Below are 18,399 nucleotides of genomic sequence, written 5' to 3' on the forward strand. Positions count from 1 at the left end.
GATGCTGAACATGAACACAAGATCCAACCAATACTCCACGGTGATTTTTGAACTGGCAGATAGAGCTGGAAATTTTCAAAGTCTCGGGCAAAAGTCATGATTAACGGCTTTCCACTGATTACAAGTGGCCCACCTGAGAGTTGATGCCACCAACACCTATGCAACTACCAGGTAAATGAGGAAGAGTCAACATGATTAAACCTAAAGAAAATTATCTAAATACCGACTCTGATTTCCTCCTATAAATATCACATTTTTAAAACCACTAAGATGAAATTATTATTATTAGCAGTTTGTACAAGTGATGAGAGATAGTAAATAGGAAAAACAAAATCCAATCAAACACTTGTGAACACAACTTTTCTTTTTCTGGCACAGGAACTGTACATTGTCTTCTCTTGTTTTAGCTAAGGGTGCATGCACAGGGAGTCCCAGTTGGGGGTGTGCTTTCAGACTGCCAGTGCTGGACGACACTATTCCCTCAGTCACTGCCTCAGTGTGGCCCCACAGAAGTGTGCCTGGAATTAAGGAGGACTATCACATGAGCTTCTCCCTTATGAATGCATGACCTGATGCCACACAGAATGCAAGCTCTGGAGGACTGTTCACAGGCCCTGTAAATACTGAGGAAGCACTGCAAGTATTCTGTGCCACAGATACTCTTAACAGTAGCCAAAGTACCTCCTGGGAATTCACAAAAGTGGTATGAGTAGATCTTCAAAGTCACAGCCTAACATATAAGGCTTTAAACTTTCAGGAGCTCTTGAAAAGCCAGAAAGGGGATTTCTGTAACATGCAAAAGGATTAAATGAATGATAACAGTCAGGTTGAAAACTTCGTGGGATTCCATTCTTTATGGTCATCAACCATAAACGGACATGATGGTATTTCATATCTTTGATCACACCTGCTCATTAGGGTGGGGTGAGGGTGGAGTTACAACTTGATCTACTATGTCCCTTAGAATAGCCCCAAGCTTTGGCTTCCCAGCACTATTAGTCATAGCTGTGTATGTATGTCCATTTGTCATACATGTACAACTATACAACTTCCCCCCACAACCAAATTAGATTTCAACTTCTCCAGGGTTTTTTTTTTTTCTCCTTAAAAGCCTCTTGGTAAATCAATAATGAGCAAATACTCAAAAACCATTTGGGGATAATGACAGTTTATTTGTCTACCTATTAATTTTAATAAATACTAGGTATGTGTCATGTTCAAAGCATCTGAAATTGGTCATGTATTCTGCCCATCAATAGCTTATAGTTTTAATAAGGGAGATTCAATTTGGTTTGTGCCAAGGAAAAATTCAGCCCAGATTAAAGACATCTAAGTGAATTGCCTTCTTTCTAGAATAACCTTCTTGGGCCTTCATTCTGAAGGCCCTAGCAACTCTGCATCATTTCTGTAGTTCTCAACTCCTGAGAGGGAAACAGAATGTGAAGAAGAGAACTAAGCAACAAAAGAGATATGCCACTACTGGGATTACAGACAGATTTAAGAGACTTAAACCTGACATTTCAGAACAGCGTAGGTATCTATAGAAGATGTCTCTATAGAGTCCTGGTTTATCGCTGACACTCTTCCTCTTTCTACTCCAAGTCTCCCAGCTTGTTTCCTTTTGAATATGTGTATCTCATTACAGATCTGAGCTTTGCCAGACATCCTGGAATGTGAAGTCAAGTGGGCCTTAGAAAGCATCACTATGAACAAAGCTAGTGGAGGTGATGGAATTCCAGTTGAGCTATTTCAAATCCTGAAAGATGATGCTATGAAAGTGCTGCACTCAATATGCCAGCAAATGTGGAAAACTCAGCAGTGGCCACAGGACTGGAAAAGGTCAGTTTCCATTCTAATCCCAAAGAAAGGCAATGCCAAAGAATGCTCAAACTACCGCACAATTGCACTCATCTCACATCCTAGTAAAGTAATGCTCAAAATTCTCCAAGCCAGGCTTCAGCAATATGTGAACTGTGAACTTCCTGATGTTCAAGCTGGTTTTAGAAAAGGCAGAGGAACCAAAGATCAAATTGTCAACATCCACTGGATCAATGAAAAAGCAAGTGAGTTCCAGAAAAACATCTGTTTCTGCTTTATTGACTATGCCAAAGCCTTTCACTGTGTGGATCACAATAAACTGTGGAAAATTCTGAAAGAGATGGGAATACGAGACCACTTGACCTGCCTCTTGAGAAATCTGTATGCAGGTCAGGAAGCAACAGTTAGAACTAGACATGGAACAACAGATTGGTTCCAAATAGGAAAAGGAGTACGTCAAGGCTGTATATTGTCACCCTGCTTATTTAACTTCTATGCAGAGTACATCATGAGAAATGCTGGACTGGAAGAAACACAAGCTGGAATCAAGATTGCCGGGAGAAATATCAATAACCTCAGATATGCAGATGACACACCCTTATGGCAGAAAGTGAAGAGGAACTAAAAAGCCTCTTGATGAAAGTGAAAGGGGAGAATGAAAAAGTTGGCTTAAAGCTCAGCATTCAGAAAACTAAGATCATGGTATCTGGTCCCATCACTTCATGGGAAATAGATGGGGAAACAGTGGAAACAGTGTCAGACTTTATTTTCTGGGGCTCCAAAATCACTGCAGATGGTGACTGCAGCCATGAAATTAAAAGACACTTACTCCTTGGAAGAAAAGTTATGACCAACCTAGATTGCATATTCAAAAGCAGAGATATTACTTTGCCGACTAAGGTCCATCTAGTCAAGGCTATGGTTTTTCCTGTGGTCATGTATAGATGTGAGAGTTGGACTGTGAAGAAGGCTGAGTGCCAAAGAATTGATGCTTTTGAACTGTGGTGTTGGAGAAGACTCTAGAGAGTCCCTTGGGCTGCAAGGAGATCCAACCAGTCCATTCTGAAGGAGATCAGCCCTGGGATTTCTTTGGAAGGAATGATGCTGAAGCTGAAACTCCAGTACTTTGGCCACCTCATGTGAAGAGTTAACTCATTGGAAAAGACTTTGATGCTGGGAGGGATTGGGGGCAGGAGGAGAAGGGGACGACCGAGGATGAGATGGCTGGATGGCATCACTGACTCGATGGACGTGAGTCTGAGTGAACTCCGGGAGTTGGTGATGGACAGGGAGGCCTGGCGTGCTGCGATTCATGGGGTCGCAAAGAGTTGGACACGACTGAGCAACTGAACTGAACTGAACTGATGGTTATCTTTGAGTGCTTACTATGAACCCACATTATGCTGTTTCACAGGCATATTCTCATTTTGTTACTCAGGAGCTAGGATCTTTTAGTGTTCCTATTTTACTGATAAGAAGACTTGAGATTGGGACGACACCTTACTCAAAGTCATCCAGCCTCGTTTCATTTGAACTCAGGCCTGTTTGACTCTAGAGGTGGAATTCTGAATCATTACATTATACCGGTGTTGAGTTTCAGTGATTCTGACATTTTATCTCTGGGTTTCAGATAATTCCTTCAAAATTCCCATGTAATACTCTAATTGGACAAAGATTTGTTTTCTTTTACAGTTGAGTCTTAAGGGAGTACAAGAAAAGAAAGCAAAAATTCTGTAGAAATAGAGAGACTAGTTGCGCAGGGAAGAAACAGCTGCATCCACTTTAGGTAAAGTTACATGGCCTAGTTTATGGTTTTGGATGAAACAGCATGTTACCATTTATCTATTCATTCTCCATGGTTTACTAGGAAAATACCATTCGTTTCCCATTACCTTTCTCTTCAAGAGCTAGGATAAAAAGAATACTATTTCCCCTCTAATATATACATAAAGAAGGAATAATGAGTTCCCACTTTATTTGAAGATCAGAGTCTGTCACTTCTTCATCCACCAAGATTTCAAAAGTTCTCTAAGAGTTTTGTTGATACATTTACGAGTGTTCTCTTCTTAAAAACAAAAATGAAAGAAACAAACAAAAATCTTTCAGGAACTCATCTTCCATAACCTGGGGTAATGAAAATGAAAGAAGAGTCGATCAAAGCAACCCCAGAAAGTCATCTAATGCATCTAAATACCTAGTCCAGAAATCTTCATTTATTTTCCTTCAGGGATTATACATCTTTGAAAAAGAGGAAAAAAAATAATTTTTTCCTCAAATAACTTCATCTGAGATTGACAAAAGGCAGAAAGAGGAAACTGAAGAGGCTGGTGTTCCTCTAGTCTGAACTCTAGTTGGAACTGTCTAAGATGAAGCAACATCTCTTTCTCTGAAATAAACAGAAATTTGAAACACAGGAATTTATTATTGTCTCTCCTGGATATTAATACTTTCTTTCTTTGAACTCACATGGTCCTTCCCAAACGGTACTGTGAATCCTTGAGGTGGCACCAAGTGATCTGCGGTTAACAATGAACTTGGCTAGTCTCTCCTTGTCTTTGGCCGAAAAATTCAGGCTCAATCCTGGTTGCTTTTTGGAATGGGAAATGCACAATATCGGTATTACAGCAGCTCCAGAAAGGCATGCCAGGCCTCTCATGCCCTCAATTTATATTTGCATGTGAACAGCTTGTCGGCCATTTTATGAAGACAGATGAATCGCAGGCCTGCAAGAGGGGCAGCCAGACCCAAACACGAGAACCAGACACCCCAGCAGCCCACCAATTCTTAACAGTGAAAACAAAATGAATACCTGTGGACACAACTTCAAGCCGATTATAGATAAATATATTATATGTAAAAAAGAGATATATAAGCCATCACCTATAAGTCAAGTGGGAAATAAAGAGTGAAACTAGTCTATAAATATCACTCTTTAAAATGTCAACAAAAAGTGAGATGTAGCTGTTTATGACACTAAAAACAAGCCTTCAGAGGTCTCTTTCTCTCTCTCTCTCTTTTTTAATGCCTGCTGCGAAAAGACAACTTTGATACGTAAAATACCACCAAAATACCAGGATGAGGAGAGGAATAGCAAGACAGTGCATATTTAACTGCAACACTGTAGAGAATTTCTGAGGCTTGGGAAATGAACAAATCCTGAGAAATCAGTGATAGGCTATTCAAAGTGATAAAATCAATCCTCCACCCCACAACACGGACATAATTCAGTTTACCTATCTATTCTAAAAGATCGGGTGGAGACCAAAACAGAAAAATAGAACAACAAAAATAAGACAGTCAGGAGGAATGAGGTCATTTTAAGTAAGTGAAAAACAAAATATTATACTAACTAGAAAAATAATACAAGGAATACTGAACAACAGCCAACTTTTATTTAGTGTAAAGTACTATGAAAGATACTATTGTGAGCATGTTATATATATTATCTTATTTAATTCTTCAACATGTCAGTAATATTATTACCGTACCACTTCAAAGAAGAAATAAGTCAGTACTCTGTGAGGGTAAATAACCTATTCAAAATTACAAAGGAAAGAAAGAATAGAGGCAGAATTTAAACACAGGTCTGACACCACCTCCTGAGCTTTTAGCCACGGTGCCATATTCCCTTCGAAGGTCCTTCATGCTCAAGCTACCATTAGAGGCTTCAGCTCTTTCATCAAGGAAGAGCACTATGGAATTTTAGGAGATTATATCCATGAAAGTGTGTAATACAGTCTTTAGCATGTGATGAGTACCACTAGTTCATTTCTCAGTTTTTACTGAAACTGATGGTTTTACTCAAATTCTAACCTCTGACAACTGTTTCCGTCTTTGAAGCACATATACTACACACTTGGTATTTTAGTGGATGCTACTATGTTCATATATAAAGTGTGTATTCTAGGTTAATCAAATTCCTGCAATATACAGCTTATACATTTATGCAACTGACAAATTTTATACTGTCATGTACCCTTACTGTTTTAGACAACTTAAAGCAAAAATCTGTCAAAGGCAGACATCATTTTCTTATAGTAATTATTTAACAGAAGCAAAAATCTTCCAAAAGGCCTCAAAAATACTTGTCAGTCAATAAACTTAAATCATCGGGAAGAAGATCATGGGTCACTTGCCACATTAAAAGGAACTGAAATAAAAAGGCATTGGCTCCTCACTTATGCTGTAAATGATACTGATCAGGTAAATCAACCCTGCCTCAAACAGTAACCAACTTTCTTGGGAACGAAGGTTCTTAAGAGTACCCTGATAGAGTTTGTGGCTGAGGGGAAAGGTTTGGGGCTGTTAGAGTGATCCAGAAAATTCCTTAAGTTCTCAAAAACTGTTCTTACTGTGTGGGCCACCCACTCGGGCAGACCTTGAAGTCCTCCTACTTGGTTGGCTGCGGGCTACCATGGACTCTCAAAGCAGCAACCAGAGTCCCAAACTAAACTTACCATTTTCTGGCTGGTCCTTAATGTCAGCATCACTTGGCTGGCTGGGACTTTCAGATTGACTTGAATCTGAAAAACATAAAAATACGGCCAAAAATTACAGGGTCTGTGAAAGAAAGTGGATCAGAGGTGGCAGACTTCTCAAAAGGTTCAGCGTGTAACCCAGGAGTGAGAATATTACAGAGGTGACATGATGATCAAAAAAGGAAGAAAGAAAAGACAGGGCAGCAGCCGCAGCAGCCCATGCGTTCAGAGAGGACTCTCAGTTCTGTTTACACCTCCGGCAGCACTTGGCTTGCGCCAGATCATAACTTAAAACTCTTCAGAAACCATCCTCCTACACAGAGACCCTTTCCAAACTGCTCTTCTCCATTATTTATACACTAGAGTCTGATAAAGACTTCATCCTTCATTACACACATCTGAAGCTTGATTCAGAACATAATAAAGTGTCAAAACATATTTTGAAGCTGGTATATAAAAGCAACCCAAACAACAGAAACAAGTTCTGTTGATATTTAGCTCCGTATTACAGCAACAGACTATGCAGACTAACACCATTAAATACTAGAATCCTAATACTCTAGCGCCTTTACTTAAAATAACAGGATCGCTCAAAGACGTCTTTCTAAAAGGTATGTATCTCCCCACCGTTTGTAAGTATTCTTTTCCTCTTGTACCAGTGCATCTGGGAGATCCTAAAGGGGCTTCTGAGCAAAAACAGGTTCTTGCACATCTTTATTGAATTGCATTTAATTTTTATTTTACTGATAAAAATACAACCATTTTTAAACTAAAAATTTAATCCAATCAATTTAACTTCTAAATTAGACAATTTAAAATAAAGTAACATTTAATTTTAAGATGAGATAAACAAGTTAGATCAAAAACTTTCACAGAATTAGAAGTAAGCATACTTAAGATACATTTTCTTGGGGAAAGGAGAAAAAAGGCAAACTATTTCAAGAAGAGAGTTTTTTACGTAAAGCATTTTTCTGAGACTTGAAACAGTATATAACATGATGGAAAAACAAAAAATTTTCTAGAAAAATCTCTGTATCTATGGAAAGCCTGGATCTGCACTTTACCTTGACTTTACAGAGTTAGAACGGGCTATCTGAAATCTGACCACATTTTAGCAAGAAGTTCAATGCAAAATCAAAAGGTCATGACACTTAACTGTGATTAAATTGGAAATATTACTTCTATTCACCAATAGAGTTACAGCTTTAGCATGCTCTTTCTTGGAGATACTGCACAAAGAAGTAGCACTGCTAGTGGCCCTAGGTCGAGAAGCCACTAATTTATTACTGTAAGAAAGACTCCCTGCTTTTAGGCAAATGAAGATTTTAATTATTGGAAAGTACTTTTTTTAATATCTATTTTAAAATTTTTAGATGTGCTTAACCTGGTGCACAGAGCAAAAATTCCAAATTGATTCAAAGGTTCAAATGTGAAAATCTGAATTTTTATTTAAGTCTCGCAAAGTGATAGCTTTTTATCATAATGTAACAATAGCCATAGTGAAGACACAAACCGAAAGTATTACAGTATTTCTCAAAAAGCTTTAGAGAAATTCTTCAGAATGAACCACAAAGTTAAATACAAAGTCTGCACTGAAAACTGGAATATAAATTGGAATATAAATTTATATGCGATCACATTTGAAATTTTAACTCAATCAATTAATATTACATTTATAGCAAGTGATTTTAAAATATGGCATGATTACCTTCTCTTTTTCTAAGGTAGTATTCTGTAAATTTGCAATTAAAAATTATAAATTAAACATTCTTATAAGTAATTCAACATGTTTTAGGAGAAAGGCATATCTTCATTATTTGTGTACTGCAAATTTTTAAACCATTAATATCCACAATTGAAATCAGAGAAAATATCTAAGTTTGTCTCAGGGAAAGTTAAAATTCTTCTTGATCACGTGCCAGTATAGATACCTAAAATTTTGCCAAACAGAACATGTTCTCTGGAATAAGACTAGTAAGCCTAACTTTCTATCTGATAGCTTAGCCGATGCTCTTTTTCTTGGTGTATTAATATCTTTATGAGCAATCACTTCTTTGTGAACAAAAGGAAAAATATTTTTTATCTCAATTAACTTAAATATACCATAGCCAATTACTTTTCTGAATTTTATCTATCAATACTAAGGCAAAAGAAATAATGAAAGATCCAAACTGTCTTAATAATCTAGAACTAGACTTCTTTGCTGTTTGAAATTTTCTTTTACATATGTCACCCTATATTTATAGAAAGATAGCATAATTACAGAAAACATGACTAGCAACAAAAGATGGCATTAGATATGTTCAAAGAAAGTTTAAAATTCCAAGCCGCAGAAAAAGAAGCAAACCAACAGCAAACAACTGAGCAGCAGGAAACTAGCTCAGAGTTGGTCTGAAAGGGGCCGCAGAACTCTTGTGAAAGCTCAGCTACAAACACTGGAAGAGGCGTCTTGCCAAACTGAAAATGGAATTTAATTTCCCAGTTTTATTCAAAAGCTGGGGATACTGTTCTCCACCGGAGGACTGCATACGAAAATACACCATCCTGGTAAGGGACAGGAAAAGCCAAAGATCTACAAGGAAAGTTAAATGATCTTAAAACTTAATTATTTCCTACCATGGGCCATTTAATGCTGTTTCTTTTTTGAACCAATGAGGAACAAAATTACCCAGTCCTGGTACAATTCTTGCTGAGGACGGATGGACTCTTTCTTTGGTATTATGAAAGGTCAGCGATGCTATTATGTATGGGGCCAACCAGGTGAACATAATTATAAATTAATTTCTACCCATACATAATTGATACAAAGGAAAGATTTTTTTAAGTATTTGTATTAAAACACTATCATGAAAGCAAAAAATTAATTTAATTTTCTCTTGTGCATAGTTGGTAGAGACCTGTCAGAAGCCAAAGTAACTTCACATCTTACTTTTGGGGACAATTATCACATGGCCTTTTGATTCCCACCACCTGAAATAACTAGAGGCCCACAAAAAAATTCACCTGCACAGAACTGGGTGCCTTTCTTGTATCTGAGTCCCCCATGGCAGCAACTTTCTCTGGTTTCCTGGTTGAAAGCCAGAAGATTTGTATATTACAATGAAGAGAATATTATTTAAAATGTGTTTAAATGATGGAGTTGCAAATGCTATTGTGAGGAAGTACATTAGGGTTATCAATTTTTCTCCCCATCCAGGGATTTGTTTTTTGTTTAAAGAACCTTAGACTTCAACCTTAACCTTGAAAAGCAATTTTTCTTTTGGTTTCTAAAAAATTTATGAGCAGAAATTTAAACCTAAAATAGACAGGGTTTTCATATAGGAGGCTGGATTGAGACCTCTTAATTGAACTGGTAGTCATCTATCTATGCATTTTTATGGTGCTTACTGCTATACTGCTGGAGTACTCAGACAAAGATATTTCACTATCAATATAATCACTTGGGAAAGGAATAAAATAAATCCTAATGCCAACACACTAGCCTGAGCTTCCATACGCTTGTGCAGGAACAGAAGCTTGTACCGGATTTACTACTTCTGCCTGGATCCAGTCCCCCTCCCCTCAATTCTGCTCCCCTTCAACTTGGAACCTCAAGAGAATACTCCTTTTGGGATGGTGAAGAGTGACAAAAACAGGTCAGTAGGGTAAAACTGATTGGGCAAAAAACCAGACATCACTTCCATATATTTTCTGTTTTCCAGGCATGAAGCAAAGATGGAATGCTGTTAAATCTTCCTTGTGCCCAACCCAGAATTAAACTTTTCCTCTCTCCTCTCTCACTGGCCATACATCTCTAACAGTGTGACTTACACTGTGTTGCACTAAGGTACTTTTCAATGATCTTGCATGAGAATCAGAACTCCGTGAGAAAAGAATTCCTTTCTTATTCTAGTCTTAGGTCCAGTACCTTCCAAGAGTACCTGGCCCAGCCAAGGATTTGATAACCACAGAAGGAAAAGGATGAATTTTCACTTTTTCAGCCTTTTAGTGCTGAACCTCTGCCAGTGACTGAGAATGCACTAAGTTTACATCTAAAAGCTGACTGGGACTCACAAAATGAAAAAGGAGGGCAGAAAAGGTCTTTATTTCTGCTTGATTCCCCCTTCGTGGGACCTGGCAAGGAAGAGAGGCACATCCCTCTGGCTCATGGCTGGGAAATCTCGCACGGCATTTAGAAGTTGCAGACAATCACCTCCTCTGATCCCCTGGCCGACACATGGCAAGAGGCTTCTCAGAATAATAAGAGCTGAGAACGGTGTCTGACACATGAAAGGCCCCCAGAAATGTGTGCAGGCTAAAATGATGGATGGCAGAAATAGTTCACACATTCAAAAAATCCAAAGATAAGAGAAAGCAGCCATATCCTGAGGCCCAAAGAGGACCTCAAAATCCTAACAACCGCTGTTGTGAATAGCTGATAAAAGAAGGGCAGCCACGCAGTGGTGGGGAGCACTTCCCACCCTGAAACAAACGAGTGTAATTCCTATTCAGTCAACATGAAATCAACAAAAGTCTCCAGACCCCAAAAGTACAAATCCAGGTTCCACTGGAAAAGTAATTTCACTTAAGTTCAAGCTCCCTACATGCACACTGATTTGGCTAAAGACGAAGCTTGAAAAGGCTTTGTTAAGAGTTTTGTGTCCGGTTTTAAATCTCCCAAATTAAAAGGTGATATGAAGAAGAAATGAGAAGGCATCCAGAAACAAAAATGAGTTAGTCAAGTGAAAGAAAGAAAGTGAAAATGCCACCAAAAAGAAATGGAGTTGTTGTTTATAGTGTCAAAAAGGAAAAGCAAAGTCAGGAATGAATCCTTTCCTCCAACTAAATGAAGCGTTAGGAATGCTCCTGGGGTAAAAGAAAATAAGGAATAGGGTCATTATACTCTGAATATAATAAACAGTTACCTTCTAGGATTGTGGCCCTGAAAGATTTTCAAAATTTAGGTAGGCTTTTTTTTTTTTTTCTTACAGAGGTTTGGAAAGATGAGTAGTTTGCAAAAGAGTCAAACCAAAGAATCCAAGATTCATTTTTTTCTACATCCATGATGTTACAGAAATCTATTTCTGATTGGTCATCTAAGGCTTAGAATTACTCTATTTTGATTGTTCAGTACCATAAGACGTTTATTACAGTAAGGAAATCTAGAAAAATGGCTATAACAGACGCATTTTGCTTATCAGTCTTATAGCTGCAGTTATAAAAGAAGTATTATTGTAACACTTTATAACCTTTAGGAATATTGTCTATTTTTTCCAGTATCACCATGGCCTTAAAGACAGAGGTGTGAGGAAATATTTTAAAAATCTTTATTTGAGAATGTAGACTGTCACTGCACAGTTGCACATATGTATATACAATCTGCAGCTTACAAGTAAACACTGATGAATACAATACAATCTGCTAAATATAACATTATCCATCATGGTCTGGCAAAGAACAAACAGAATTTTGTAATACCATCATTAAATCTAGACCACCAAAAATCTTCAACTACCACCAACATTTTCAGAGAATGGATATAAATCTTTTAAGCTCAGTAAACAACCAAACCAATATTTAATGACAATTAATGTATACAACTGTGGTCCACTTAATGAGAAAAGAATATACAATAACCTGGTTTTTTAAAAAAACAAATTATGAGATGAGTCACACCATAAAAGTTTTCTTATCTTTTAAAATGGAAATACTCCACGGTTCTTTAAATGGGAAGTCTTATCTGTATTTAAAATACAAAATTTGGCCTGTGTAACTTTCCCAGTGAGCTAGAACTGCATGTGTTATGATAATCACAGTAATCAAGGGATGCACAGCAAATCCTTCTTCACCAGAAGGGAGGTAGAGACGGGACAGAGGAAAAGCCCTCATTCCAAAAGGACCAGGCTAGTTTGCACACGTTGGTCCCTGAATCCTCTAATCCGGATTCGGATGGAGCAGGAAGGCTGTGTTCTCGCAGCAGCGACTTGGAAGGGCTCCACCAGACCACCCCAGGGGCTGCCAGCTGCTCAGGAGATTCACCCCCTCACCACTTCCGGGTATGGCATTTTCAGGGTTGGGATTAAAAGTGTTACATAATCTAGATGACTACAAATTTCCTTCTTGAAACTTATTTTCTTTTTTTAACGTGTCTTTCTGAAGAAGAATATGTGAAATATTAAATTTGCAGGAATTAGATTTTTTGGCATTAAGGTTGGTATTCTAGGCCCATCTGTTTAGTCGGGGCTGTGTATGATGATGAGACTGTTTAGGTTGAAGAGGGATTCAACTGTCTTATCACCTACTCATAAGCGTGTTACTTGGCTACGTGCACAGGGAGGTTGTGGAATGATACACAGTTTTAACACATTGAGAGAAAAGTAAAATGGTCTCACCATTGTTGTGTTATGACACTGAGGGGGAAATCATTTCTAAGCTTTGAAAATTACAACTTCAGTCACTCTGAAAGTAAAAACCAAATGACTCAATCTTCAATCTTCGCATGAGACAGATTTCAAGTCGTGATGGGCTTTTTCAGTGAAGTTATAAATGAAGTCAATGGCAAGAATGTGTATAAAGACGTGCAAGTGTGATACTTGGGACTCAATTTCTAATTTCTCATGTTTTCTTTGACAAGGGGCCATGACTGAAATAAACTAAAATGTTGAGGTAACCTTTGAATTTTGTTTTTCTCATAATAGGAGCAATGTTAATATGTGATGGTGACCTGTTGATCACTTCTGAACTCACAACAGTGAGTCAACCTGGTTACCTACCCACTCATGTGTAAACAAAGACTTGCCTAAAAAGCCACAACTACAACACTATTGCATACCAGACCTGTGCTCAAGTTCTCCTTTTGAGTCAGTTTTTTCACAAACAAAATGAATTATAACAGTAAGTTCTTGGAGTTCTTCAACAGAAGAAAATATACTTAAAGAGTACTTATATAGTCATCTATACAACTGGAAGTAGAAAATCTCCCTGTATACTTTCATGCTATAAAAACAAACGTGTCAAATGAAAATGATGTATAATTTAGTTATAGTCTATACACATTCTTTTCATGTATCTGGGTATCTGTCAAAATTTTATTAAAATAATAAAATGGTCTCTTTGAGGATAATTTATGTTATTTAATTCAGTTAGTATTCTAAGATTAACTTTTTTGCTATTTTTTTTCATATTTCACTATAGAAAAGAGAATGAAATGTTAAAAAGATGGAACCCTAAAAAATCTCAGCTATATAATTTAATTACTCTGCATCTCAGTTTTTTCATCTGTAAAATGGGGACACTAATGACTATTTTGCCTAATTTAATAGAGTTGTCATGTGGATCAAATAATGCAAGAAAACCTGGTTTTGAAACTATAAGAGCCCCCAAAAGAAATGTACATTTACCTCTGCAATATAAATCTTCCCATCCATAATACATTTTTGCTTCTTTCAAAAAAAATCAAGCCAAACTTACACATGATGTGATTCTGGTATAAAACATCAGCATCACAGTCCTGGTTTTAAAATAAAGGTTCTTAATTCCCATATACTGGGAAAGAGATTATCTCTGATAATGGAAATGTAAATCTCAGCTTGCCGTTGTTTATTCCAGACAGACATTTGTGTGTTAAGTCTGTTTATCAGGCAACACTTTGTCTAAGCCAGGAAGTAGTCAGTCTTGGTAACAAGATGTATGCAAATGAATTTCCCATGAGTCTCCACAGCAAATTGTAGTAAGAAAAAAAATTTCTTGTTACTTTACCAGCAAGAAGCTACCTCAAAAGTAGACTAGAGACAGAGCACTCTGAGCTAGACTATGCTGATGAGTTTAAATGAGTCCTAAATATGTGCTCACAGTCTGTTGCTCTTTATTCTAAGCAGACTTGGTGCCTTACATCTGTTTATCAGACAGCACTCTGTCTGGGTACTCAGGCTTTGTAACCTGTGTGAAAATCAATGGTGACTATAATCCCATGAAATAACCTGTCGGAGGCAAAACTCCAAACTTCCCACCACTTGAAGAACCCCCACCAACAGATGTTCCTATGAAACCTTTGAAACTTAAAAAAAAAAAAAAAAATACATCCAACTCTAACATTTTACCCACCTTCTATCTTAATTTTTCTACTTCCATTGAATTCCCTAATAGCAGGACAGACTCAGGACAGAATGAATTTTATCATGCAATTTGGGCTGATAATTTAAAAATTTGCTAACATGCCTTATCTAATGGTCAAGACCAGAGAGTTTTTTTTTTTAATACTTTTTCTATTATAATAGACAACTACTTATTCTTTTATTTTATTGTTAAAGTATTTATCCCAGGATCCTCATTTTTTATCCTAATATAACTGACTCCTTTTAAAAAAATCTGTAAGTGCAGAGTTGAAAAATGTATTTCTTTTTTTGTTGTTGTTGTTGTTGGTTTTTTACAGGGTTTGAAAATCTTACCAAAGGCATCAAATTGGTTGAGCTTGTCTTCCTAGACAAAATAAACACTTTAGGACTCTACTTGTTTGTATTCTCCTCAGTAGTGCTGTATGCATCAGCAGCTAAAAACAAAGAAACTTTTTAGCTGCTCAGACAAAATGCAGAAGCTTCCCAAACAAGGAGGCAAGGGAGGGGGCATGGGTAGAGGGGAGGGTGGGGGTAGAGAAGTGTGCAGAGAGTCTGACAGTCCATTCAATATAAGGATGATGGCTATAATGCATCTAGGGTCCCCTTGCTAATTAAATATGCATTGGCACAGTTTTGATCGATGCAAGCCATGGATCAGATGACACACCTGCAAAATCTTGAGCCCAGAGCTCCCAGGAAAAGGGAAAATACAGTCTTGTCTCCTTATCTTTGTTTTCAAAGGCTCTCAATTTCTGTGCTTAGATATCTAATTTAATTCTCTCACCCCTCAGCAAACTGGATTAGGGAAGTCAATACTGCCTTTGTGCATCGACAGGAAAACACAGCTTTCCTTTTATTCAATTTAGCTATGACCTTTAGACAAAGATAATGACAACTGTCTAAAAGTAAGGTGAAGGCCTCGAGAAGAAGACCCCTTGAGCTAAAGCGCCCATGGAATTTTGGATGACAAGATGGTAGGGTTTACTGATATTTTCCTGCTTGAAAAGGAAAAAAGGAGAGAAGGGAATTAAGAATTGATGGTGCGGGAAGGGGAGGGATGGAAGGCAGGGAAAAAGCATGGTGGAAGGGATTTCGATCCATTGACTATAAAGGACCAAACTCTCACAAATCAAATCACTGGACTCTGTCATATTCACAACCAGAAGATAATGCTGTCAAAGAAGAGGATGAGAATGGCATAGTAACAATTTGCCTAAAAAAATGCAGACGCCTTAATGAGAAGGTTGAAGATTCTGTGGTTGGGTAAATCAGGAAGTTTGGGGTTTTTGTTTCTTTTTTTTTTTTCCTACCTCCTCCCCCCAAGCAGAGAATACAGGACTATCAGATGTTTTGCGAGTACCAGCATAGGTGAGAGCTAGATTTTGGAGAAGGCTGGGACTCCTCAGTGTTAGCAATGTTCACATCAGTACTCCTAATCAAAGGGGAAAATGATATTGGAACAGACTCCCGAAAAAACACGGCTTCCTTTTAACATCCTTGTCTTTGGGCTCACTTATTCCATTTATTAATTCAGGCATTCATCAACGCATCTGCTGTGAGCCTTCTTTCTCCCTGCATATATGGATATACAAAATTTTAAAAGGCAAAGTCTCTGCTCTTACGGAGTTCTCAATCAGGATAATGATAATAAAACCAAGATTCTGTGGCATCTCCTCTTGATTAAGTCCTGTCTCTTGGTGAAATTAATGTGCAGCAACATGTTATTGAGCACATCTGTAATGAGTTTTATTCTCTTACTATTCGTAATCTGTACTGTACCACTAACTGTAGCCTTGTAACAGAATTTCCAGTAGCCTGGATGCTAACTGTTGATAGGAATAATTGAGATTAACTTTTCCAGTAAGCTATACAAAGGTTTAGGCAGAGTCCTTTATTACTGCATAATTAACACTGTTGGGAATGGTGCAAAATATCAAAAAACTTTTTAAAAATCGGGATTTTCTCCCTTAGACATAATTTCATGATGCTGTTCATAATCAGGCCTGGTCTACTCCCTTTAAGAGAAATGATAGTTTAATATAGGTAGCTGGGGTACATTGAAAAAAGTAGAGGACTTGGTATTAGAAAACCTGAGTTTGAGTCTCTTCTTGGCTATTTATATTTGTTTTGTTGAACTGGACAAGCCCCTACATCTCTCTGAACTTCAATGTACTCATCTTCCAGATGCCTGACTTTAGAAATTATAAGAACAGAATGGCATGATTTGAAATGCCTTGTAAATTATAGGAGCTATAACTCTTAACTGTACACTGCATGGACACTGGTTTTTAACACACAGAAACTGGTTGAAGAATCACATTGACTTCTTACTTGTATTTCTTGTCTCATTATTTTTACTGCACAGAGCAGGGTATCTGGAACATATAGGTACTAATAGATACTTGTTGGAACTGAAATCAGAAGGTGAAAAAATTGCTATTTCAGGGCCATGGAAATACAACAGGGCCTATTTTTGGAAATGTCAACAGACGTTTTAGGGTGAATTTTCTGGCTTTGGGGGCTACATGACTGGATGGTGGTATAACCCACGTGGTGAAAATAGACTTTATGGGAATCACTGGCTTGGCTTTCTGGTCCTAGATTCAGGAACAGAATAGGTGTGCGGGGGAGGCAATTAGGTATCCTGGAAAGGTTCTTTCCAGCCCTAGAGTTCTGATTTGAAACAGATCATTAGCAATCCAGTTGTTGGTCTTCTAGCTGCATTCAAGGCTGGGACCCATATTTTAATCAAAAGGGACTGGGGGATATTAGCTGCTGATCCCAAGTACAGTTAGAACTAACACGACTTCAATAATCATCAGAAGTCCAGACTGCCTCTTCTTTACCTTACGAGTGACAGCAAATACCCTGCTATGAATTGTGAATGCTTATCTTCAGTGACTTAACCGATCCTCACTACAGAAGCCAATAAGCAGAGTCTTCTCTTTATTTCTGAGTCTATCATATAATTCAGGACAACAGAAAACTTCTTGTTTTCAGAGCTACTGAATAAGGTATCCCTGAAGAATTTAGTCTAGTTCCTAGGTCCTAGACTAGCATTGAGGACAATACTATTTCAAAAACATTTCAGATACACACACAGTGTGTGTGTGTGTGTGTGTGTATAAATGTATATACCATATATTTATATGTATGTACCCATAAATGTATGTACAGTTGACCCTTGAACAACACAGTTTTGAACTGTGTGGGTCCATTATACAAGCAGACTTTTTCAATAGTAAATACTGTAGAACTACACAATCCAGGGTTGATTGACTCTGCAGATGTGCAACTGTATGTATAAGAGAACCACACACACTGAGCAACGACTATTAAGTTATACAACGATTCTTGATTGTGTGGTGCATCAGCACCTCTAATCCCTAAATATGTAATATTTTATCACATATAAATAATGTATTTATATGTAATATAAAATATATTTTTAAATTTCCATGTGCTTTCAATTTTCATATTGACAATAACTTGGTTTCTGTACTTTTAACTAATATGCATGAATCTAGGAGCTATCATTTGGTCAGTCAAAAAAATGGTGCTCAGGTTCTCCACAGCATCATAACGAAGCTTTTTGCAAGTAGAAATAATGATATATGTTTTGCCTCTATGTCTTTATGATAGATAAAATGATTTACATGTACTGAATCATCTCCCTTTTAGGAGTTTCCATTTGGATCCTATCATGGCTTTCTCCCTGACATATGCAGTGCTAAGTTATTTAAAATTAATTGCAGTACAATATTTTAAAATTTCTTCACATGGTGCTAATCTCGAGTGCTTTGGATGTTTGAACCACACTTGGAAGCCATCAAGTTCTGTGTATCTTTATACTCTGCAGCAGTTAAACATGCTAAAAAGATTAGTCAGTGAACTTTAATCTATAACCAAAACTATACTAAATTATAAAATTTCAAAAATGTGTGAGTTGATACAAATGAGAAAACTACAAACATCCCACAAAAAAAAGAAAAAAACAACCCTAGATCATT

The 18,399-nt window shown here is 37.3% G+C and overlaps 1 protein-coding gene across 4 annotated transcripts in view; it reads right to left on the bottom strand.

Annotated features, from left to right (window-relative positions):
- NFIA (nuclear factor I A) overlaps window positions 1-18,399 on the bottom strand; it is a 408,349-nt gene that overhangs the window by 197,120 nt on the left and 192,830 nt on the right. For all 4 annotated transcript variants that reach the window (XM_040232718.1, XM_040232715.1, XM_040232717.1 and 1 more), the window contains exon 3: window positions 6,276-6,341. In XM_040232718.1, the coding sequence (XP_040088652.1) occupies window positions 6,276-6,341 (66 nt within the window). The remainder of the gene's footprint in view (window positions 1-6,275; window positions 6,342-18,399) is intronic.

The sequence above is a fragment of the Oryx dammah genome, unplaced genomic scaffold, assembly GCF_014754425.2.
Source record: "Oryx dammah isolate SB20612 unplaced genomic scaffold, SCBI_Odam_1.1 HiC_scaffold_28, whole genome shotgun sequence".
Taxonomy (NCBI): domain Eukaryota; kingdom Metazoa; phylum Chordata; class Mammalia; order Artiodactyla; family Bovidae; genus Oryx; species Oryx dammah.